Raw genomic sequence first — 24921 nt, forward strand, 5'->3', positions numbered from 1 at the left:
GTGTGAAGGGGTGGGTCGTTCTATTTAATCATGGGCCTTGTAGTCTCAGCTGTTTTACAACTATCAGAATTAATTAATATTTCTCTATGAAAAAAATAATATTTCCCAAAACATTTATAAATGACTCCTCGTTTCAAGCCATATCTATAGCAACTGGTGATGGTTGTGAAGTAAGCAAAATACATATTGTTTCGTTAGAACTGTAAAAACTACATTTTCCATATTGCTCTACGATGCAATTGCTCCGCTCACTGGGAGGTGCTGGAAACAAGTATGGGGTTGTTGTTATATTCATCGTTTTAGTTGATGCGGGGGGAAAAATAATCGCATGCCATAGCAGAGTTGTTAAATTATTGGTTTGAATTGCTTGTCATATCCTACTTCAAACAAATTTCATTGTCACTGAGTAACACAATGGATGTTATTGAGACGGTTGTAACAGAGAGTATTGAAGTAGATGAAACTCCAACGGCGTCCAGCTTGGATCCAGATAAATCGAAAGCAGGTCAGTGCAACTTGTCAGCAGATTGCATTCATCGTTATTTGCGAGGAGCTCGATGAGTTTGTGGTTTATCACTGATATTTATCAGAATAAATTGAATTGGCTCTCAAAGTTTCTTAATAGGGCAAGTTTCTGTAAAAACATGTCCGGGCTACGAAGAAAACACATGACAAATTAATAAACAACATTTAACAAATGTATTTGTATCATATTGTTTTTATATATACACATTTATTAACTTCCCTTCTCCAGAGTTTGTATGGACTTTACAAGCCACATGGCAACTTGTCCAAACCCGCCTCGAAATGGACCAGGATTTTGACCAGCCAGTGTGCAAGAAAAAGAAACTGTGGGAGACAGTGGCTGAGAGAGTGACTGCCAAGCTAAGAGCAGCTGGGAGCACAGATGTCACAGTCAAGGCCTATGAGTGTGATCTGAAGTGGCGTAACATGTTGGCCACATACAGGAAAAACGCTGAGAGGTCCAAGAGACTGGGGGCCCAGAGTGTCCACTGGGAGTTCTTCAAGGCCATGCATGTGGTCCTGGGGAAGAGTCGAGAGGAGATTGAGGCACAGCGCAGGTCCAAACTCAATGGGACCAAGCTGGGCAAGGCTATTGCCAGCAAGCGGTTTACCCCCATCCTTCCGACACCCTCCCTGACAGCTGCCCCCTTTGCTTCCAGGCCCCCCCAGGATGTTCTGCAGCTGTACATGGAACTGCAGGAGAGGAAGATGAACATGTGGGCCCAGCAGAAGGCCCTGGAGGAGAGGAAGATAGATGCCATCAATAATCTAGCCCGTGCAATCTCCAGTTTGTCTCACAGTCAAAACAACAGTTTCCAGCTGCCAGAGTAGCAGTACAGCACACCCGAGCAAAGGAGTTCTCATGGAACTAAAAACTTTTGGATTTTGTGTGATATATAGAAGCTTGTGCATAGAATGAAAGACTGCATCATGCAAATGTTTCTTAAGCGTTCAACCATTCAGCTACTTTGTGTTGTCATGATTTGTCATTGTATACGTTTTTATTATGCTATAATAACACCATTTGACAAAGGAGTTCAGTGCAGGAATTCCCTGTGATACCTGTGAATGAGAAGAAGGCTACACAGGGCATATTGTACATAGATCTGCAATAGGATACAAATAATCCTACATATGTATAAAATACAAGATATTGCTGTGATACTCTTCCTTAACAGAATTTATATTGTATATTTTATCTCAATACAAACACAAAAATTATAAATCACTTTATGTACTTTCAGAATCCAACTCTTTGTACAGCAAATCTGCGATGGCTTCCCTTCTCCTCACACCCTCCTCATCACACTCCCCCTCTCCCTCCTGTGTCCCTGCCTCCCTCTCAACCTGTCCGTTGACCACTTTCCCCATGTCCAGAAATACATTGTGGAGTATGCAAGCAGTAAGGACAACTGCTTTGGCTCTTTCATAGTTCCCCATGTCCAAATACCTGAGCCTTTCAAATCTGGCTTTCAGGTCAGCCACAGCCTGGTCCAGGAGGTAAAAATGGGCTTCCAGGGACCTGTTGTAAAGATTTCCCCTGGGGCCACGACCCACTACATACGGGGTCAATATCTGGGCAGAGGCTGGATATCCAACTCGAGCCACTAGGCAGGTCCCCGGGGGCATCATCTCAGGGAGCTGTTTGAGTTTGTCCCTCAGAGCACTGGCTCTATCCAGGTCTGATCCCTTGCTGATTCTGCAGTGTATCAACCTGCCTGTATGGTTACACACCAGCTCCAGGTTCAGCCAGGAGTCGGGATGGGCCTCCTTCATCCTCTTTACCTCTGGCATCGTGCTCTCCACATCCTGTTTGCCAATGGGCAGGCGGATGGGGATGCGGGTGTGCCCCAAGACTCCCAGGACCCTGGGGACGCCCTTCTCTTCCAAGCCCTTGGCTTTCCCCAGCAGGCTGGAGAGGGGGGGGAGGTTTTCAACAGCCTCAATGCCTGGAGGAGAGAAGGACCAGAAACAAACATGGGTGATGGAATAAATAGTGTGTCAATTGTTTGAAGGTGAACATTTCAGGATATTGTAATTCAGTGATATTCTACGTCGGTGGGAGGGGGGGGGGCTGCAGTGAGGTCGCCCCCCCAAAAAATTGTATAGGACAATATACAAACGTTTTTGTGAAAGATAATTGGAAAACATTTGAGTAAATGTATTGATGCCTTTTCATTTTGAAATTAATGCAATTAATTTGAGGTTATTTGTTGATGTAAAAATCAAAATTGACTGATTTTAAGGTTGTGTCATCTGATTTGGGGTGGCAAGAAATGATTGGGGAGGTAATGGGGTCCCCAGAAATACTGCCGGATAAAATAGGGTCCCTGCTGAAAATGTTTGTATAACACATTGAATTGATCCACACTGAACAGCAGTCAACATACCAGTCGGCCATCTAATTTGTTGGTCCTCAAGTGTGTTCACACGCTCACAAAAGGAAAAGAAGATCCTATGAATGTTTCCTTTTTCCAGGTGGAAACTGGTAGACACAGAGCGATAGCTGAGGCGCTTGGAGAGGAGGGTGAGGGACAGGAGAACAGTGTGGGACAGGGATAAGCGGGCACGTCCTGCCATACGGCTCTGATTGTATCTTGAGTTTGAATTCTGGAGGAGATCTGTAATGTACTGAGAGATGAAAAGAAACATAAATCAGATCTGTGCACAGCAAATGGTGTCATCTAAAATCTGCATTAGTGTGGGGAATGAAAAATAGATCAAGCCACAACAATGAAGAAAAGTAGGCCTACTGAAGGCTACCTGAACTGCAGCGTTTTCCTCAGCATCAGTTAACTGTTGAGATTCAGACTCTTCTACATGAGAAAGTGTTGTAAGTTCTGTTGTTGACCGAATTTGGTTTTTCTGTTGAGGTTCTTCCACCAGTTGAGACAGTTGTAGGTAGATTGGTCCAGGCTGGTCCTGAACCTTTGCTAGGAGGTTAGCTTCAAGAATTTCTTCCACTGTTCGGTCCAATCGTTGCTCCAGTTCGTCTTGAGAAAGAGGCTCCCATTCACGCTGCATCATTTCGAGCACAGCTCGACCAGCCGACTCAACATAATTATTATCCATGCGTGTGCGTGGTGCTGAGCGCAGTGGAAAATGTTTGATAGAGGACCACCGAAACGTTATCCTGAATACCGCATTTAATATTTTATTTGTTTTGCTGATTCACTCTTTTAAATAGTTTATGGATAATGTCATGATTGTTCAGAACTTGGTCTGCCAACACACTAAATTACAGGCTAGCTGGCGATCTAAAATGTATAATACAGGGTCATTTATTATCACAAATACTGGTAACTAAACTAGCTAATTTAGTAAAGTGGCTATTATTGCATTATATCAAACTAGCTTGCTAATCCACTATGTACACCTCGGTAATTGTGTAGAATTGCTTAAATTAGATACCTGGCACCTGAGATGCAAATACATTAGATAGCTGAATATTTGGTCTAGCTAGCTAGCTAGCTCTCATCCATCCTGCTAAAAACAAAAATAGTATCTTCTTCTTTAAAGTTTTATGGCAGACTACACCTATTGGTGTATTGCCGCCATCTACTGTACGGTGTCGTCTTTGATATTATTGCAGTACGAACTATTGCGGTGGTGGAAAAGTACTCAATTGTCATACTTAAGTAAAAGTAAAGATATCTTAATAGAAAATGACTAAAAGTGAAAGTCACCCAGTAAAATACTACAAAAGTATTTGGTTAATATACTTAAGTATCAAAAGTAAATGGAATTGCTCAAATGTACTTAAGTATCATAAGTAAAAGTATCAATTCAAGTAAAAAAATATCTTAATAGAAAACGACTAAAAGTGAAACTTCCTTATATTAAGAAAACCAGATGGCACCATTTTTATTGGCAGATAGCCAGGGGCACACTCCAGCACACGACGAACGAATCATTACAAACGAATAATTTGTGTTTAGTGAGTCCGCCAGATCAGAGGCAGTAGGAATGACCAAGGATGTTCCTTTGAAGTGTGTGAACTGGACCATTTTTTTTTTTTTTTTTGGTGTCAAGTAAAATGTAGTGAAAAGTACATTCTTTTGATTTAGGAATGTAGCAAAGTAAAAGTTGCCAAAAAAAATAAATAGTAAAGCACAGATACCCCCCCCCCAAAAAAAAAACTACTTAAGTGGCACTTTCAAGTATTTTTTACTTAAGTACTTGACACCACTGGGTACGAAGAAAAATGCTATAGGTTCATGCTGCCACCTACTGTTTTGGCTGTATCAGCACAAATAATTAAAATAAAACTAAACTCAATTAACTTCTTTATTCGGATTCAACTGCCAATGCCCATCCCTACAGGCGCTGGGAAATATATTCTGCTGTAGCTAGCGTAATACAGTAAAAAAAGTACATCACCCTCTTTTGGCGGTAGTATAATACACTATCATAAAATCCTGAACATTTCCTAATTTTACTGCTGAACAGATTTTATTTCACCATATGAATGACAAGAGTGAATGGCACAAAAGCATTTCACAAAATAGTGTGCATTAAACGAAAGCAATAAACCACACAGAGGCTGACAAATGCATTATTTGTATGTCAACAAAAGGACTTTGTTGTCCTGTTTTTGAAAGAGCATTGTTGGCGAACTATTTCCATCATATCTTAGTAAGAGAATGATAACCACAACAGATGGTTGACTCCGAGACAGTAATTTGTACCTTTGTTTATCACGAAAGATGATTGGACCAACGAAACGATCGAGGACCACCGAAAATATGCTAAATACCGTATTTACTGATGTTTAGTTAATTCATTTAAATATAGTTGATGCAAAAGGACATGCTTGTTCAGCCAACACACTAAATTACAGGCTAGCTAGCCATTAAACATTTTACCAAGGTAATTTATTAACAAATATTAAGGTAACTAATAGGCTATTATTGTGTTATAGCTAACTCTCTAATCCACTTCATCCTCAATTGTGTAAATTAATAAAGTTACCTACTTGACCCTTTAAATTAGCTAGCTACATTTTTGACTGGCTCTCATCCAGCCTGCTACAAACACATTCTCCTGCTGTAGCTAGTTTAATAGATTAAGCAAGTGCAAGAGCTTACCTCTTTCTGGCTGTAGTATAACACTACCATACAATCTTGGCAATTTCAAATTTCACTGAACTGATTTTATTTCACCATATGAATGACAAATACCAAGTAAAGTGAATGGCACAAAATCTTTCACAGAGTCCATTAGCAATATACCACACAGGAGGTGACAAAGAAAATGTTTTTTTTTATGTCAACTCAAGACAATTACAGGTGTTGCTTGTTTCATAAAGTCCTGTTTTAAAAGAGCTTGTTGGTGGACCATATCCATCATATCTTTTAAAAAAAAGGCATGACAACCACCCTAGTCAGGTTGTTGAATCTAATTGAGACAGTTTACACCCATTTCAATTCAACACCAGGAATTTGTACCTTCATGCTTGTTTATCACAAAATATTAGTGATTCCTGTCTCTTTCCCCTGAAGGTTTCCATTTACACTTCAGCCCCCCCTAAAAAGAGAGGGGGGGGGATCAAATTGGTACAGTTTTGTATAGAGAATCAAGGGGGGAAAATTACACAGGAACTCCAGTGCAAAGGTTCAAAGGTAAAGAAACAAGCAAACAAAAACCAGATAGTGGGAAAGCTTAATACCTTTACACTGAAATAAAAACTGACGATTGTAAATCTTCACACCATTCTCTGTGTGTGTGTCCATCCGCGTCTGCAAGTACATGTGTTCTGCTATACATTTTATGTCAAGGCATCGACATGTTTGTGTGTTTTTCAGATCCATTCATGCGTATGTTATCTAGATAAGCTAATAAACTCACAAACCCGTTGTTGCGCCACATACTAACACCCCAAGGAGTAATTAAAAAACGCTAAATTGTAATATTAATATTGAATAAAGAAAAAAGCAATCAGCAAGAGGGCATTCTAAAAATGTAATAGACACTCCATTCTCAAATCCCCACCAAGCCAAAACAGGCTACACCCTACCCAAAAGCCCAGTATGAATTAAATTATGAGGTACTTTTCATTTTTTCCCAACCCCCTTACTGACAGTGGCCTGACAAATTAGAAATGTTTGTTGAGGGATCTTGTGAGTGAATCTAAACATGCGTGAGCCTCGTTCAGGAATAACATGAAAATACTCCCCTCTGTGTGAGAAGGAATTCATGTTCTTCCTGCAAAGTTAAAGATCTCACCGGTACACTCGCATGTTACCCTAAAGCAGTCTGTAAAGCCAGCCTACCTAAGCCAAAGCACCACTTCCCATACACCCCCCCCCCTCCCTGCTTCCTTCACTGCACAGCCTGCTCATTGGCTGTGCTGCCAGAGTCCTGAGGCTTCATGACATCAGGAAGCTCTGGGGGGCTGGAGAAGGGCTCAACCCTCAGCTGTTCAAATGCATCATCTGAAAGAGAGGGAGAGATTTGTTTGATAAGGAGAGAGTGAAGAGTATCAAAGGGAAACAGAGGAAGCAAGAGGCATTATTAGAGGGATAAACTTAGGGGTGCAAGGAAGTTGTAATTTGTTTCTGTTAAACTATCAAACAAACAGCTATTCTGACAGATCTTGCAGCTCAACATCAGAATAAAACAGAGTGAATGTTTTGAAACACGGGGCAAATACTACGTAACATAAAAATTAATACTCACCACCGAGACGGAAAGCTAATCCAACAGTCCCTGGGGCCTGAGGTCTGGCTGTCTGATTTGTGAAGCCACAGTCTCCAAGAGTCTTACTATCCTCCAGCAACATGTCGTCCTGATACAAGAGAGATGTCAGAGCAGAGGGTAGATATGTAACACCACCATCAAGTTAACCATTTAATCAATATACACACACACACCACAAATGAGGGCAGGAGAGAGAAAAAAAGAAGAACAGACTTTGGGGGATTGTTTGGGTTTAATAAAATCAACTTCCTCTTAGACTCGGGGAGTTCCTACATCACAAATCTTTTTATATATACACAAATAGAATAAATGACTCATTGGCCTGGCCATATCTTACTCCCCCACTTTGTAATTGTCCTCCACAAGGGGTATGCACTGTATATACCTTGTACAGCCTCTGTTCCTCCGGTGCCCTCTTTAGGATACCCTCCACTATGCGCTTCAGTTCGTAGACCGTAGTGGACTCTTTGGCATCAGTGAAGATGGTCGTCTTGTGACGCCGGATCATCAGAAACACATCCTAAGACAACAGCAAGTTAGGGAGTTAAGACATAATAAAAATAAGTTTCCCAAACGTTTAGTACCAGGGACCACTATGCCATTGCTCTCTGTTTGCTTGCTAACTAACAGACCAGTGAACAATAAGAAACACTGGAATAGGACTGTGAAACATGCTGCTGCCTTTGACATCTCATTAATTGTCTAGTAGTCAATGGCCTATGATTTGTATATGTGGAAGCCTTTCTTGAACCAATGTAACTATTTGATGTTAAACCATCTCAGTAGAGGGGAAAACTGAGCAAACTGCCGGGTGACAGCCCCACTTGTGCTCGTTCCTCATTAGAAGTGCTAGAGAGCCATCTTTCTAATTAAAGGCCTCAAGCCTGGGCCGGACCTAATAATGTCGACAACATGTAGGGTTGGAGGATAGTGGGTAAAGTACAGTTAAATTATGGGCTTCAATATTTGGGAGAAACAGGGTTTCATCATTTAAGGTTGGGGATCATGCAAAGTAAATTGGTATAGACCGCACCACCAACTGTAAATCCCAGTTCCACCCATGTTTGAAAAGACTAGGCTTAACTTGACTGACAAAATGACGGTTGACTATGAGCACATTTTACCTAAACTTGCCACCAGTTACTTAATAGCTAGTTGATTAACATTGGCTGGTTAACATTGTCTTCCACAGCTAGTAGCTAGCTAACTGTTAGCTAGCTACATAACGATGCTGGATACAAAATGTCCAAATGACTAGTTACCAAGCTGGCAAATGTATAACGTTAGCTTGCTAACTAATTAAATAGCTAATGGAATGGTTGTGTAGCTAACTAGTCAGCAAAAATAGCTAGGTAATATTGCATTACTTGTTCAGTTAGCTAACAGTAGTAGATGCCAGACAACGTTAGCTAGCTAGCCCATTCACTCAATGCTTCACTGACGTGTGGTAATATACGCTTGACACCAAACGAATAGCAAGCCATCTGGGCAGTAGCTAACGTTACCTAGCTAGCTAGCTAACGTAATCTACTTCCTATGGACATGGAAAGTATGTTCGAGTGTCACCAGGGCTAGATAACTAGCTAAATGAGACAGATCTAGGATAAGTTAGCAAGTTTCCTTTCTTTTTAACAAGTCAGGCAGTGAACTTTTAGCTATAATTAGCTCGTCTAGTTAGACTAAAACAAAACGCTGATTGCAGTTAAACAGCTACTGTTGACTTGCTAGTTACCGTTAGCTTAATATACTGCGAAACAAAAGGAGTCCATATCAAGCGTTTCCCACCATAAGTCTTAATGGAGGGAATTAACGGTTTCTACATGTCAACATTTACTTCACCATAGTAGCAAAATGCCATAAGAATGTCAAGTCACAGTTTTAAAATAGATTATTTATCTCTTCCTCACTCACCATTTCTCTCGGTCGGTTGCGCCTCCGCTATCCCACGCTGCACTGCGAGAATCACAAAACGCTCTCATACAACAGTGGTGTATAACACCAGAGATACTTTTTATGAGCTAGGAAACTCCATTGAACGACCATTGTGTACGTTGCCCATGCTACGTCAATGGACAGCGCGGTGCCTTCTGGGCGATTCTTGGACAAGGAGAGCTCTCCTTCAATGAGTGAATGGGAGTCAATTGGCCGCTAACTAAAAACTCAACATTAGCTTGCATTTTGTCAACAATAAGTACAACATTACAAAAATTTCCGATATGTGCGATAATTCACTTGCTATCTGTAATGTATACATTTGGAATCGTGACATCGCGTTCTTTGGAGAAAAAAAATGAACGTTTCTCTACTCATACCCTGAAGTGATTTCGTGACGATTATTTTAGCAACAACGTGACGAAATAAGACAACGTCAACGCGATTGGTCAACAGTCTGCTGGGTGGGTCGTTATACGTGCCTCATTCATTGCACAATATGATTCCTATCTCCTTTCTCTAATATCTCTGATCATATCCATACCACAGCGGAGGGTAGTCAGAGAACTAGTAATGGCGTATTTTTGTAGGCACTCACTCCACGGGCAGAAGGGGTAACCATCTTTGCGAACTCCGCCATGGTTCGTTAGCCAAAACCTATTGGGAAATTAATGGCGGTTTTGAATAAACACCGATAATAAAGTATGTGGTTAACACAGGTTTAGGAAATCTAACGTTTGGTTCTGAGATAAACTTCATCAGTTTACGTCACTTTCTGTGCATTTATAAATTCATAAAGGTCATGTTAACTGACTGATATCTCATATTACAAAATATATGACCTCCTCAGACCTTATTTTAGGCAGTTATTCCAAACCCCTATTATTTCCCCAACTAGAGGTAACTCATTACCGGGTTTTAGAACTACAAGTTGGCGAGATGTTTACCATTTAAGTACCAAAACAAGAGTTTATTGGTCCTATTCGGGTCAATTCTATTGGAAAATGGGAGGTAAATTCTGTTTCGTTTAAAAAACGTTTTTCAACAGAATAGGCGGACTGAATACACCCCAGCTGTCCGTGCAGTAAAGTAAAAACTCAAGCTTTGTTTTGAGAATATTTCATAATTGTACATTTTGTTAAGCTCAAACACCGGCATGCTCTACAATGAAGGGACCCATAATAAATGCATGCTTCATAATGTAAGTATCTTTGTATAAACAAATGCTTTTTTTGGATTGTTCAGTCTCTTATTCAAGGCATAAAAAAACATTCCTTCAATAATCCTGCGTTCATAACCAATTGGGGAAGGTAGTATTTACACGTTGTGAAGTCGTAAAACCCAGTTAGATACATTCACAAGCTTTGAACTCGCTGATTGGCTAATGGCCAACAAACTACGTAAACCATAAACAAAGTACAACTATCATGATTGTAAACAAATAAGTGTCAAAAAAACAATAACAACATTGCTTTTTATAAATAATGTTGTTGCATTTAACTGCTGAAAATGCTGTTATGGAAGTCATTTCCTTAGTATGTGACGTCAGAGCTCAGCATGTGGGAGAAGTCAGAGCTCAGGGATGATAGATAAGTTTCCTACTACTAATTACCAGTTGGAGGAGCATTCAAGTGGATTTTTCCAAGATCAGGTAAGGTGAAAATATCTACAGTATATGCTACAATAATGTAAGGTGAAAATGTCTATACTACAATAATGTACTACAATAACGCATGTTTGGATTCATTTACTGAAAAAAAAAAAAGTTTACAGTGAAAAATAAAGACATTGCTTTTAGGATAAGCGTATCACTATTCCATCATTTATGCTGCTATGCATTATGTTTTGACTGATTTTGAATTGATCCAGTTGGTTCATAAACTTCTATCATCCTCCTGTGTAACAATCATGACCCAGTACACCAGCCAAACAACCATAAGACAAGTGTTTCTAATCAAAATTATTAAAATAAAAACTACACCCCCAATAGAGCGCTCATCCAATCAATTATTCAGTTTTCCATGGCATGATGTTCTTCAGAGGACCGCTCACTGTTGGTGTTACGGTTGCTGTCGGGGTTACCCTCCGTGCTACCGTCGGGGTTACCCTCCGTGCTACCGTCGGGGTTACCCTCCGTGCTACCGTCGGGGTTACCCTCCGTGCTACCGTCGGGGTTACCCTCCGTGCTACCGTCGGGGTTACCCTCCGTGCTACCGTCGGGGTTACCCTCCGTGCTACCGTCGGGGTTACCCTCCGTGCTACCGTCGGGGTTACCCTCCGTGCTACCGTCGGGGTTACCCTCCGTGCTACCGTCGGGGTTACCCTCCGTGCTACCGTCGGGGTTACCCTCCGTGCTACCGTCGGGGTTACCCTCCGTGCTACCGTCGGGGTTACCCTCCGTGCTACCGTCGGGGTTACCCTCCGTGCTACCGTCGGGGTTACCCTCCGTGCGACTGTCCGGGTTACCATATGTGTCACCATCAGTGTTGTTGTTACTCTCAGTGTTGCTTCTTAAAAAGGAGACCCTCGTAACAGTGCTCTTTCCAGCTGTTTCCTTTCCAGATTCAATGCCAACGATGTCTGTAATAACAGATAAACACAATATGATCAACAAATTACAATTATGCTAGTAACATAACATAAGACAATTACAATTTAGAACAGTTAACACACTAAATACTCACTTGAACAATAGATATGTTGACAAAGTTATTCTCAAAATTCTTTAGGAAAGTGAACAGCTGGTGCGCAATCTCTAATATTAAGTAAGTCTCGAGGTTCTGCTCGCCTGAGTTATGCCTCACGATAAGCTGTACACCATACTATTTACCAAGAGTGTTTACCTGTATAATACATATTGTATTACCTCAACTACTCTGTACCCCTGCACACTGATTCATTACTTGTACTCCTTATGAACATCATCGTTATAGTTTTTAATCTCATTACAATTTCCTTTTTTACTTAGTTAGCATTGGCTCACAAAACTGCCTCTAACTTCCTTCATACTGGACACAGAGACATACAAATGATATCCAGAAGTTCCCAAAACCCTGAAGTATCCCTTTAACCATCACCACAGTGTGAGATATGTCGTATTGTACAGGGATTGCGCTCACCTTGCGGATCAGTGTCATGCCCACCCTCTTGATTTGATTGGATTGCAAAGGAACTCTCTCTGAGCTCTGCAGGACTGAACTGTAGGAAATATAAAAAGGACAGCCAGAAACACACCCATTCAATTGAAATGCAATCCATTATGATAAAAGTTAAGCTATAACTACAGAGTAAACTTACAGACAGATCCCTAGGGGTGGTGACCGGCTGTGGTCCTTTGCAGCACAGCAGAGAGAAAGGTCTCTGCTTGGTCTTGGGGTGCTCCTTGAAACACAGGCTGAACACCTTTGCAGGGAGGCAGACATCCCAGTTGTCTGGATGGTCCTTCACAAGATCAGACACCATCCTGTTGGGGTGAAGGTCACCATGGTCAAAGTTGAGTATGAAATTTAAAACCAACCAAAGGAATGAGTCTAAAACACAAACCTGCTGATCAGGGTCTGTGTGGCCAGATCCAGTGATCCAACTTGCCGATGACGGTATAAGAGAGAAAACCCCCTCAGCTTCAGATGACTGTTTAAGGCAAGGTTGATCTAAAACATGAATAAATGTAAAAACACCTCATACGATTGTCTAATGAACCACTCTGGACCTATTGACCGCTAGTGCATATATGAACCAACCTCAAGATTGTTGCAAGGTATGTGTAACAGTAAGTATGTGACAAAATATATTTTGCCTCACCTTACTGGTAAACTTCCTCTTTAGTCGAACAAGGATTCCAAAAGGGAAGCCAAAGTGAGAGATGACTTCAGCGACATGCTGTGCTACCTCAGTAGAGCTACAACCTCTCAGGGGGAAGGCCTCCACCCATTTGGAGTAGAAGTCTGTCAAGGTCAGAACGTACTGGTGTCCGTTCGGTGTTAGGGGCAGTGGCCCTCTAATGTCCATACCCAGCCACTCCCATGCCTCTGTGATCTGGGTAAGAATGGGAGACAATGTATAGTACTGTTTTAACGACACTCTTATTGGTTTTCGATCCAGAGTGAGACATATTAGAAAAAGACAGGCCAATGAATCAATGATCAACTTGGAGGCTCTATCCCTAACCCTGTATTAGAGACTGAATGTTTACACATCCTTCATTACCTCTATTATGTGCTTGAGAGGTGGAAGTTGGAACTCCATGTTCTCACATGCCACCTGAAAAATAAAGTGCATTGTTTATCAAATTCTTAGCATAAGCTATTGGTATATAGCATAAGCTACAGGTTATTCCAGTAAGCAAACAACTTACCTTCGGGGCAACATCATCTTTGAATCCCCAGCGAATACTCTGCAAAGATCAATATGAGAGAAATGTTATTAAATGTCTACATAATGCAAAAACCCAGTAAATAATCCCTGTATATCTGGCAAAGCAACAGTCCAATCAGACCACCTAGAGCCACTCACGTGTGGTAGACAGTAATCACTGTGGAAGAAACCTGGGAGGGATTCAGCCATTTGGATTTCTTCATCTACATGGATATACCAACTTGAAGAGGTAACTTTTTCTGGAGCTCTGATCCGTCAAAATAGAAGTTGACAATTGAAAAAGCAAGAACTAGAACACAGGTAGAAACCATACTGCTCTACAGTGACGTTGTGCATTCCAAAAAGAGCAAATGTAACTTTCACTTAAATTCACAAGGTTATTTACTTAGCATTGTCTTTAGCCGGCTTGCTCGTCTCTGATGTGATGGTGGGGCTTGGTGTTGTGACCAGTTCAGCCACTGTAACAGCATGGGCAGCAGTATACTTCTCTGGCAACCCATCACTCTGCATGCCAAAAACAAAGATAATGACCACCATTACTGCGTGGACAATTGTACTTTAAACGTACCGTGTGTAGGCTATTCATTTAGATATCAATGCTTCACTTACCAAGTGAAAACATAGCTGAGTTACATCAAATGTAATACCAAGATGGACACTAATGTGCAATGTGTGATGCAAAATACAGCCAAGGAGTTAGCCTCTTCCAGTGCCTTACCCTGGCTCTTCTACTCTGTGGGTGGATGGATGCCTGTAGAAGGAACACATTTAATTTAAATCACACTTTACAATATTGTACATCTAGTTATCATAAACCGTATTATTTGTGTAGTTAGTTCTGACTTTGGGATGTATCTCGCTAGATACATTTTTGGTTTCAGCGTACCTTCTTCTTTTGAAAGTTCTCTGGGAAGTCAAAAATGGTCGGGACTGCGTCTGGCGTGAGACGTTGACGTTTGTCCATCCGGCAAATGTACTTGTCTTCAAAGTGAATGGAGCACACACGGTGGTGGTGTTGCGGATTCCAGTCTTTCCACTTCATATTAATAATCCATCGCTTGCGTCTTTCAGGGTCATTTTTGGGGAAACTGTTACCAGAAACATTAATACACCAGCAAATTGGTATCACAAAAGTATCAAATGATGAATAGTAAATCCATAAATGATTTATGTAGATTTATAAGAGAACAGTATGGTTTATAAGAGAACAGAACACATAATCCAGCTAATTTAGTTTTTTTTGTCATAGGTTTCCTCCTGCACACTTACGTTATTTGTACTAGCTAGCTATAACTTTTACTTTAGCTAACAATACAATAGCTAGCTACCGTACCCCGTAGTAGGCGTCACAGTTATGACCAAATAATTGTTACTGTTTCAATTACGTTGGTAACCAGTTTATAATATCAATAAGGCACCTCTGGGGTATGTGGTATATAGCTGATATAGAGTTAACGTGTCTCTCTCGAGCAAGACGGTAAAACGTACCTAAAAAATCCTACATCAGCTTTGGGACCGCGATTTTTGCAGTTGTATGCTGAACACAGTGTTGGCATTTTTGTCGCTGTGTGAAATGAACAAATATAAAATACGAGGCACAAATACCTAGCTAAACGTTCTCAGAGGTGATGATGCCACCGGATGTTAATGTTTTTTACACGGGCTGCTCTTGTTCTTCTTCATGTAGTTTTCTGGCAGACTACACGCTTTGTTGCGTATTGCTGCCTTTCACAGGTCGGAGTGTGAATTGTAAATGTTCTTCACAAATTGGACAAACATAAACTGCACCATCTACGCCCATCTACGTCTACATAAACGCCACTTTTCACGGTTGTGTGCGGTTTATGAATACCTGTATTCATAAACCGCACACAACTAGCCCAACAAGTTTTTTTCTGCAGCAAGGGGAGTTGCCACATTTAGGCCAAAAAACCTTTTGCGTAACATTATCGAGCAAATTAAGAAGAAATATCGACATAATTTGTAACGAAGTAAGAAGAATAATTCGGGTTGCCATCAAAATTCTTGAGAGCTAAAGTGACTAATAAATGAATTTAAATATCGCAAGAGAAATTATAATTCGCCCTCATTAAAACAATTTTCCATCAATGGATGACGATTTAACTAATATGACTGCGATGATTAAACAATACGGCCCGGGGAGGTGAGGAAGGCTGTATGGCGATTATACCACGGCTACATGCTGTTCTTTAGGCACGACACACCGTGAAGTGCCTGGATACAGCAACTAGCCGTGGTATATCGGCTATATACCACAAACCCCAGAGGTGCCTTATTGATATTATAAACGGGTTACCAACGCAATTAGAACAGTAACAATTATTTGGTCATACCTGTGGTATATGGTCTGATATGCCACATGTTCAGCCAATCAGCATTCAGGGCTTGATCCATCCATGTGCATAACTACAGATACATCCAACAGGAGAGTTTGAGGGATGAAAGTTGGACAGAGGATCTCGAAATCTCTATGCTAGAAACTCTCGGATGAATTAATAATTGTAATGTTAGGCAATTTTCTGGCAATTGTGACATTGTGTGCCAGATGTTAAGACTAAAAACCGTTATAAATGGTCTATTTTGCAGATTGACTAGTCATTTCAATAGGCATAGGCTAGACCTATTAACTAAAATATGGGTTTATGATTGTAATTAAACTTTGTCATAGTTTGGTTAAATAGATGCAGATAGACTACAGCCCCTGATATGCCTACATCTAATTTCAGATCGCCTACAGTAACCTAGGCAAGATGTAAAATGAACGATTTAGCAGCTTGCTTAGTTCAAATTGTCAGACTAATTTATTCAACATGCATAGGGAGGTGATTTCGATGTAGGAACTGTTTCCCTTCTGGAATAGGCTACTGAGGATGGGGTTATAATTTCAATCACTGAATCAAATATTAATAACAAGGATAGGAATTGAATAGGCCTATGCTTGTCAAAAACAGTCAGTGGATTTAAATATATTTTATCTGTAACCTAATCTGACAGACTATTACCCTCAATCTAATGCATTCTAATAACAGCTGATCGGCAATTGCGATAGAACTGTGACGATGACACACAATTGATAACTTCCAATTTCATGAACCAAACATGGGCATTAATAATACAAGGCAACAACAACAATAAACTGAAGTTATAGGCTATTTATTACATCAGTTTGCCAGCCCCAGGTAGACTACACAAGTGGCACAAATTGATTTGCAATGACTCCAGTGATATCATTTCAACATAGTTATTGTATCAAATGGTAGGCTACAGTAGTCTACATAGGCATATAAATTAATAGGCTACTTGATTTATTTAACTAGACAAGTCAGTTAAGAACAAATTCCTATTTACCATTACGGCCTACCGGGGAACTGCATTGTTCAGGGGCAAAACGACAGATTTTTACTGTCAGCTCTAGTTCCTGGCTCAATGCTCTAAACACATTTAATGTCAGTTTTATTGTGGACTTTTTTTCCCATAACAGAAGCATGTGAGGGAGTTCTATAACTTCCATTTAAAAATTATACTGCGCATAAAAGCTTATTTAACTAAATGTTATAAAATATTTCGACAAGATAGAACTGCCAAAGGGGGCGGAGTTAGTCTGCAGAGTTCTCTCGTGCTATCCAGGTCTGTACCCAAACAATTTGAGCGTCTACTTTCAAAAATCCACCTTTCCAGAAACAAGTCTCTCACTGTTGCCGCTTGTTATAGACCACCCTCAGCCCCCAGCTGTGCCCTGGACACCATATGTGAATTGATTGCCCCCCATCCATCTTCAGTTCATACTGTTAGGTGACCTAAACTGGGACATGCTTAACATCCCGGCCGTCCTACAATCTAAACTAGAAGCCCTCAATCTCACACAAATTATCTATGAACGTACCAAGCACAAACCCAAATCCGTAAACACGGGCACCCTCATAGTTATCATCCTGACCAACCTTCCCTCTAAATACACCTCTGCTGTCATCAACCAGGATCTCAGCGATCACTACATCATTCCCTGGGTCCGTAATGGGTCTGCGGTCAAACGACCACCCCTAATCACTGTCAAACTGTTACTGTAATTAAATTATGCCAATGTGCTTTCATCAATTGAAAACCCTTAATCTATTTTACGAGAATTTCTAAGATTCTTATTTGCATAAAATAGACACAGACCAGTCTTTCAATAATAGGTAATATCATTTATTCTCGGAGCGCGCTGACACTTAACCACGAGCAACAGTTTATATACAGATCATGACGTCATTTCATTGCTTTAACAGAATCCCCTCCTCTCCACCGGGACAAAGCGAGGTGAAAAGTTCATTGTAACTTACTAACACACTCCCAGGTAACTTTTGACCCCTCAACATTATCGATCACCACTGAGCTGACAGTTCTAATTAACTGAAAACCTAGGAATGCACTCACTGTCTTATCTAAAAACCCCAGAGCTAAGTTTCTATAGGTTCAACGCTAGGTTAACGACCTTATGTGTTTACACAGTCCCCAACCCATTTGTTTCTTCCTAGTTGGAATGGTGTTCAATAACTTTAATTACTCCTTGTCCGTGTCACACAATCCCTTCTTATGAACTCATATTGTTAATCAGATATAGTAAAACAGATTATAAGTTTTACTGAGTTACAGTTCCATTTAAAATGATTTGTTCAGTCATTTAATCATAATTTTACCAACACAAACGCTCCCTAAAACACTTCAGCGAGCAGGCCTTTCTAATCGACCTGGCCGGGTATCCTGGAAGGATATTGACCTCATTCCATCAGAAGAGGATGCCTGGTTAATATTTAAATGTGCTTTCCTCACCATCTAAAATAAGCAAGACCCATTGAAAACATTTAGAACCAGGAACAGATATAGCCCTTGGTTCACTCCAGACCTGACTGCCCTCGACCAACAAAAAAACATTCCGTGGCATACTGCATTAGCATCGAATAGCCCCCGCGATATGCAACTTTTCAGGGAAGTTAGGAACCTATATACACCGGCAGTTAGGAAAGCAAAGGTTAGCTTTTTCAAACAGAAATTTACAACCTGTAGCACAAACTCCCAAAAGTTCTGGGACACTGAAATTGTAATTACTTTGCCACTACGGCCTATTTATTGCCTTACCTCCCTAATCTTACCTCATTTGCACACACTATATAGACTTTTCTATTGTGTTATTGACTGTATGTTTGTTTATTCCATGTGTAACTCTGTGTTGTTGTTTGTGTCGCACTGCTTTGCTTAATCTTGGCCAGGTCACAATTGTAAATGAGAACTTGTTCTCAACTGGCCACCTGGTTAAAAAAAGTGAAAACTAAAAATTGGTAGATGGGTAAAAATACTAAAAGCAGACATTGAATATCCCTGTGAGCATAGTGAAATGATGAATTACACTTTGGATAGTGTATAAATACACCCAGTCAATACAAAGCACAGGAGGTTCGTGGCACCTTAATTGGGGGAGAAGGGGCTCGTGGTAATGACTGGTGCAGAATGTTATCAAATACATCAAACAACGTTTCCAAGTGTTTGATACCCTTCCATTTGCTCCGTTCTGGCCATTGTTATGAGCCATTCTCCCCTCAACAAGCTACAGATGTCCTTCCGAACTCAGTTGCCCGAAGAGGAAGGGAACCGCTCAGGAATTTCACTATGAGATCAAAGGCGATTTTAAAAAACAGTTACAGAGTTTAATGTCTGTAATAGGAGAAAACTGAGGATTGCTCAACAACATAGTTACTCCACAATACTATCCTAGATGACAGTAAAAAGGAAGCCTGTACAGAATACAAATATTCCAAAACATGCATCTTGTTTCCAACAAGGCACTCAAGTAATACTGCAAAAAAAATGGCAAAGCAATTAACCTTTTATCCTGAATACAAAGTGTTATGTTTGGGGAATATTATTGAGTACCATTCTCCATATTTTCAAGCATAGTGGTGGCTGCATCATGTTGTGGGTATGCTTGTAATCGTTAAGGACTTGGGGGGGGGTCAGGGTAAAAAAAGAAAGTTAATGGAGCTAAGCACAGGCAAAATCCTAGAGGACCTGGTTCAGCTTACTTTCCGCCAGACACTGGGAGATTAATTCACCTTTCAGCAGGAGAATAAGCTATAAAACACAAGGCCAAATCTACACTAGAGTTGCTTACCAAGAAGACGGTGAGTGGCCAAGATAGTTGACTTAAAAATCTGCTTGAAATTATAGGGCAAGACCTGAAAATGGTTGTCCAGCAATGTTCAAAAAGCAAGTTGAAAGCTTGAAGAATTTTGATAATAATAAATAGGCAAATGTTGCACAATCCAGGTGTGGATAGCTTTTAGAGACCTACCCAGAAAGACTCACAGCGGTCTACTGTAGACCCACTTCTTCTCAACTTCACCTCATGTCAAAATGTGTGTGCCAGAAGCGCCACATCTCTGGAGTCCTTCCATCTTCATCTGAACAGATTTGTCCCAGTTTTGTCTAATAAAATGTTAATTATGTCAGGATTTGGCCAGGGTTGTTCCGGTTTTTGGTCACTAGATGCCCCCATTGTGCCTTTTGACCTTTTGTTTTCCCTTGATCTCCATTATTATTTGCACCGGTGCCTCGTTTCCCCTGATTGTATTTAAACCCTTTGTTTTCCTCAGTTCTTTGCTCTGTGTTTGTATGTTAGCACCCAGCCCTAGTACTCTGTGAACTCTTGTTGATCCCGGTGGACTCTCTTGTGGAATTCTGTTTTTTGTTCTTGTTTGTTTGTTTTTGAGTATCTTTTGAGGCTTTTTGTGCTTTACCTTCCACCTTGTGGATTTACCTTTTTTGTCTTGGAGGATTACCTTTGTTCTTGTGGAATTCCTTTTGAGGTTGTGGAGTTACATGTTTTCCTGAAGAACTTCACTTTTTACTTCATTAAATACACCGTCTCAAGTACTGCTGTGTCTGCCTCATCTTCTGGGTTCTGCCGACTATTCATGGCTCAGTTGGTTAAGTGACTGTTTCTCACTCCGGAGACCCGGGTTCGTAATCGGGTCCTGACAAATTACATTGACCTTATTATTATTATAACCACATTCAGATTGAGGAGTTTTTTTTGTGGATATTAAAGAGTTTATGTATAGGAACCAGTGCCCAATAAACTCAATTTCCAGCTCTACCTCCTCAAAGGACAGCCAGTGGAACAAATTATTTCTGTAAAGTTTTGAATGTTCTAAATATACATTTCCTTCCAGGAGAACTCATAGGTATTCAGTACCTGTAAAACCAGACTGGCCAGCCCCTCCAGAATATGCATTCAGAGGCAGCCAATAAGATGCTGGAGCACATCACTCGAAGAAGATGAGGACTTCAGGGATGGAACAGAGGATGAACTGTTGATGCTCTGCGGCTCTCTGACATCCCGGAGATAGTATCTGATGACGTCACAGCAGAGATGCTTGAGTCCATCCCTGGTGACACTACAGAAGTCCCTGGTGAGGTAGTTGGAAATGCTAGTTCACCATTTCAGGGGTTGTGTTGTTGATCGGGTTGAAGACATGATTTACATTTTATCACAGCACTCAAAACTTATGTAATTACAGGCTGTGGATCAGGATGGCTTCACTGGCATGGCCAACAATGACAATCTGGCAGAGTACCTGGTAGAGCCACATAGTTCCTCTGGCCCCACTCGGTCAAACCAGCCAACTGTCACTATAATATCCTTGTGGAAGAAGCTGAGCCAGCGTGACAAAGACCAGACAGTTTATGCTGCCCCTCACCAAGACAGGCTGGTGATTGATTGCATCCGGTCACAAAAAAACAATACCTGTATCCCTGGAGTGGAGATCACAAGGAGATGCACTCGGGGAAGTGGGGGTAAATCTGCCAGTGGGCTGACCGCTGCCATGTGGTAGTGTCACAAAAATGTTCAATCCCAATGATGATAACTAAACAATCATTTAAGCTTGACCAATCCCCGATGTGTGTAAGAACCTGGGTTTAATAATCATTTGGCAAAACTCAGCTTCTGCAAAAGGTCCATAAGTTTTTTTTTCAGAGAACGTTCTAAAAGTCCAAAATGCAAAGACATGTCATTTAATAACTCTCACCCCCACCTACTTACACACACACACACACACAGTTTATCACTTTTCTACCTGCCTTGGCAGTTTCTCTCCATTCCTTTCCTCCCCAGATAAGAGGGACCTTGGAAGGAGCCTCTTTCCTGTTGCCCTTTGTTCTCTCAACTCTCACACCACCACAAAGCAACACAATAATCTAGTCACACATATTATGGAATTATGACTACTAACATTTTTTAATTTCTTGTATTTTTTTTTACCCCCTTTTCTCCCCAATTTCGTAGTATCCAATTGTTAGTAGTTACTATCTTGTCTCATCGCTACAACTCTCATACGGGCTCGGGAGAGATGAAGGTTAAAAGCCATGTGTCCCCGAAATACAACCCAACCAAGCCGCACTGACTACTAACATTTCATACAATTATATGGTTTCAGGGTGGAATCCTTTAGTCATTACTTAAACATATAAATTCCCTTATCAGGTAGAGACCATGTTCACCTGACTGTGTGGCTTCTACCCTAGTCCTCAGAAGAAGGGGAAGGCATCTCGGACAAGGTGGACCCTCATTCCGTGGGACTACAAGAAGATCAGGCAGCGGGTGGTGACCAATAGCACACTGCAACTGTATGGAGTGAACCAGAACACCTGAGTGCAGTGGCACAACAGCAGGCAGAAAACTTAGGATGTGTCAGTGCTCCTCCAGGGCATTCAGCTTCCTCACTCATGCCCACAAGCCACAGAGCCTCTGCAGTCTGCAAAAACCTGCCCTGCTGCCCCTCAGTACAACCAAGAAGAGCATGTATAACATTTACCTCCAAAACACAGCAGGGCAGGCCAAAACTAAAACCGCACAGCCCCGGTTGGACCACTTTCAATCATGCACAGATACAGCTATTCACCGAAGCGCCAGCTGTCTGTAGCACCAAATGTCTGTGGCACCAGTAGTGGTGGACTGGTCCAGTCCTGAACTGCCCTGGACAGTGCTTTGTGCCATTTGTTTCCCAAGTGACGTTCCAGACAACACCGGCAGCCACAGCAGCTTCATCCGGAACCCTACTCCCCACACAAAACAAGCTTACAAAAGGACTTATAAGGAGGCAATATATATATATATATATATATATATATATATATATATATATATATATATATTTTTTTTTTTTTAAATGGTCAGTTCAATAACAAGCAGACAGGCACTGCCTTTATAAAGTACTCTCAACAATATAGTACTCTCAACAATTCCATGCATGTTTTAACTATTGTGTTGGCCATGGCATGGGTTTGTTTATTGTAGCTTTTTGCTGGGTTTTTAAACTTCCCTCGGACAAAGAACGATTAAATAAATGTATTTCAAATCGTCAATAATTGCATAATGTTCTCTTCCCACCTATCCACAAACGAAACCCTCTTTCCACCTACACTCTACCTGCATCACCAACCATTTCCCCTCAAACACTTACATTATTTATACACTGTTATTTTGTGCATTGCATATTGTTTACTTTGCCCTTCTGTAATATATTTATTTTGGTAATACACTGCAATGTTGCTAAAATTGTTGGCCTATATTTTGTTCACATCATGCTCCAAAGTATTTTTTAAAAATGTAAAAGCATAATACAGATGGGGAATCAATCCCAGTAAATTTAAGCCTCAGATGTATTTTGTCTATCAAAAACATTTGATTTCTTAAGTGGAATTTCACTATTTGTCTCCTTCAAATACAATTTTCTTCCTCTTTTCTACCTTTTGTCTTCTCTTTTCCATCTCCCCTTTCTCTTACCCCCTCTCCCTTGACAGACTACTGTTCCCCAGCTTCCAAAGTTGCAAAATAGCATAACGGACGTCAAGCTAAAGCTACTTTTAAATAAATATATTTTTCTCTTCTTCACTCACTATCTCTCTTGGTCGCTTCTTATGCTAACTCAGTGGTTTGAACTAACGCCACCGTTCTCCCATGCTGCACTGCGAGAATCACAAAACACTCATCCGGTTGGGACTTTATGGAGTACAGCTAGAACCGGTAGTGACTTTTCATAGCAGTTTAGGACAGCATTTTAGCTAACCCTAACCTTAAACCCAATTCTCCTAACCTGCTACGAAAAAAGTCACTTCTGGTAGTAGCTGTATACATCCTAGTAAAACCCCTCACACAACAGCGGTCCAAAAGCAGTGTGTGTGTGTGTGCAATATGCCAGAATGGGGCACACAACACTTGCCTTCTTAGGTCCACAAATTGTAGTAACAACTTTGTTTTGAGAATATTTCTTAAATTGTACATTTGGTTAAAACTCCACCTGCATGCTCCACAATAACAAGAGACACCCATAATAAATACATTATAAAGCATACAAGTATCTTTGCATTTAACAAATAACTCAATTCCATGTGGTTCGTATTCCAGCCTTTGATGAGAGCCATGAGAGAAATATTTGCAAGTGGGTACAAATATTTGAATTCGATCACTTCTTTAAAGCATCCCTTTTGATTTAAACAAAAACTTTCCTACATGTTTGATCATGGAATAAGTAGTAAGAAAGTACATTTTGGACCTGAATGCCAAGGAGATCAAAGTTGAACCGATGTGTACATGTTAAATAATTTACATTAAAAGGTTAAAGAAGCTATACGTAATATTTTTGCATTGTAATTCAGAAAATGTCCTTTATATAGCTGCAGTAGTAGTTGAATGATTGTGAAACACTAAGTTTAATTGTTTTCATTTGTGACAAGCCATAGTATTCAGAATCATTGTACCATTAAATAGCTTTTCAATAAATGAAAAATAAAGTATTTTCAGCCGGTGGATAAACTGAAAGTAAAAGACAAGCACGAGTTGCTTGGACTAGATACCCAATTTCATTTTTGTCTTTCACGAAATTATAAAATATACTGAACAAAAATATGAAAACGCAACACGTAAAGTGTTGGTCCCATTTTTCATGAGCTGAAATAAAAGATCCTAGAATTGTATGCAATTTTGTCATACAACACAATGCCACAGATGTCTCAAGTTGAGGGAGCGTGCAATTGGCATGCTTGACTGCAGGAATGTCCACCAGAGCTGTTGCCAGATAATTGAAAGTACATTACCCTACCATATGCTGCTTCCAATTTTGTTTTAGATATTTTGGCACTACGTCCAACCGGTCTTACAACTGTAGACCACGTTGTGACGGCCCTGAATTTTTCTGAACCGTCTCAGTGCAGCTCCTTCCAATAGGGCGCTTTCCCTTTAATTCCCAATTAAATAGCCAGCATCAGCTGCACGAAAGTGGGGTTGTGATGGAGACGTGCATGAGGATGTGTTCAACCCTCAGTTCCGAAGCT

General features: G+C 40.7%; 4 protein-coding genes across 5 annotated transcripts; 1 reads left to right on the plus strand and 3 right to left on the minus strand.

Moving 5' to 3' along the window:
• The first annotated feature begins 265 nt into the window (after nucleotides 1-265).
• LOC124015157 lies at nucleotides 266-2764 on the plus strand. The gene is made up of 2 exons (XM_046330147.1): nucleotides 266-505; nucleotides 755-2764. Exons 1-2 carry the CDS (start codon nucleotides 415-417, stop codon nucleotides 1354-1356), a joined length of 693 nt encoding a protein of 230 aa, XP_046186103.1. The 5' UTR covers nucleotides 266-414; the 3' UTR covers nucleotides 1357-2764.
• LOC124015156 lies at nucleotides 711-4051 on the minus strand. The gene is made up of 3 exons (XM_046330146.1): nucleotides 3289-4051; nucleotides 2916-3156; nucleotides 711-2474 (listed from the first exon to the last, which is right to left on the minus strand). Exons 1-3 carry the CDS (start codon nucleotides 3595-3597, stop codon nucleotides 1756-1758), a joined length of 1269 nt encoding a protein of 422 aa, XP_046186102.1. The 5' UTR covers nucleotides 3598-4051; the 3' UTR covers nucleotides 711-1755.
• Nucleotides 4052-4798: 747 nt separating this feature from the next.
• LOC124015158 (elongin-B) lies at nucleotides 4799-9292 on the minus strand. Its single transcript, XM_046330148.1, has 4 exons — nucleotides 9136-9292; nucleotides 7610-7744; nucleotides 7204-7312; nucleotides 4799-6959 (listed from the first exon to the last, which is right to left on the minus strand). Exons 1-4 carry the CDS (start codon nucleotides 9136-9138, stop codon nucleotides 6847-6849), a joined length of 360 nt encoding a protein of 119 aa, XP_046186104.1. The 5' UTR covers nucleotides 9139-9292; the 3' UTR covers nucleotides 4799-6846.
• Nucleotides 9293-10888: 1596 nt separating this feature from the next.
• LOC124015159 lies at nucleotides 10889-15226 on the minus strand. 2 transcript variants are annotated; one of them, XM_046330150.1, is made up of 12 exons: nucleotides 15136-15226; nucleotides 14417-14618; nucleotides 14249-14281; nucleotides 13916-14034; nucleotides 13669-13777; nucleotides 13511-13549; nucleotides 13363-13416; nucleotides 12958-13191; nucleotides 12700-12806; nucleotides 12454-12619; nucleotides 12276-12354; nucleotides 10889-11736 (listed from the first exon to the last, which is right to left on the minus strand). In XM_046330150.1, exons 2-12 carry the CDS (start codon nucleotides 14570-14572, stop codon nucleotides 11168-11170), a joined length of 1665 nt encoding a protein of 554 aa, XP_046186106.1. In that variant the 5' UTR covers nucleotides 14573-14618; nucleotides 15136-15226; the 3' UTR covers nucleotides 10889-11167. The 2 variants fall into 2 exon arrangements, with proteins under 2 accessions (XP_046186106.1, XP_046186105.1); XM_046330149.1 differs by having other exon boundaries at nucleotides 15019-15193.
• Nucleotides 15227-24921: the final 9695 nt, after the last annotated feature.

This window comes from Oncorhynchus gorbuscha, linkage group LG26 (genome assembly GCF_021184085.1).
Source record: "Oncorhynchus gorbuscha isolate QuinsamMale2020 ecotype Even-year linkage group LG26, OgorEven_v1.0, whole genome shotgun sequence".
Classification (NCBI taxonomy): Eukaryota; Metazoa; Chordata; class Actinopteri; order Salmoniformes; family Salmonidae; genus Oncorhynchus; species Oncorhynchus gorbuscha.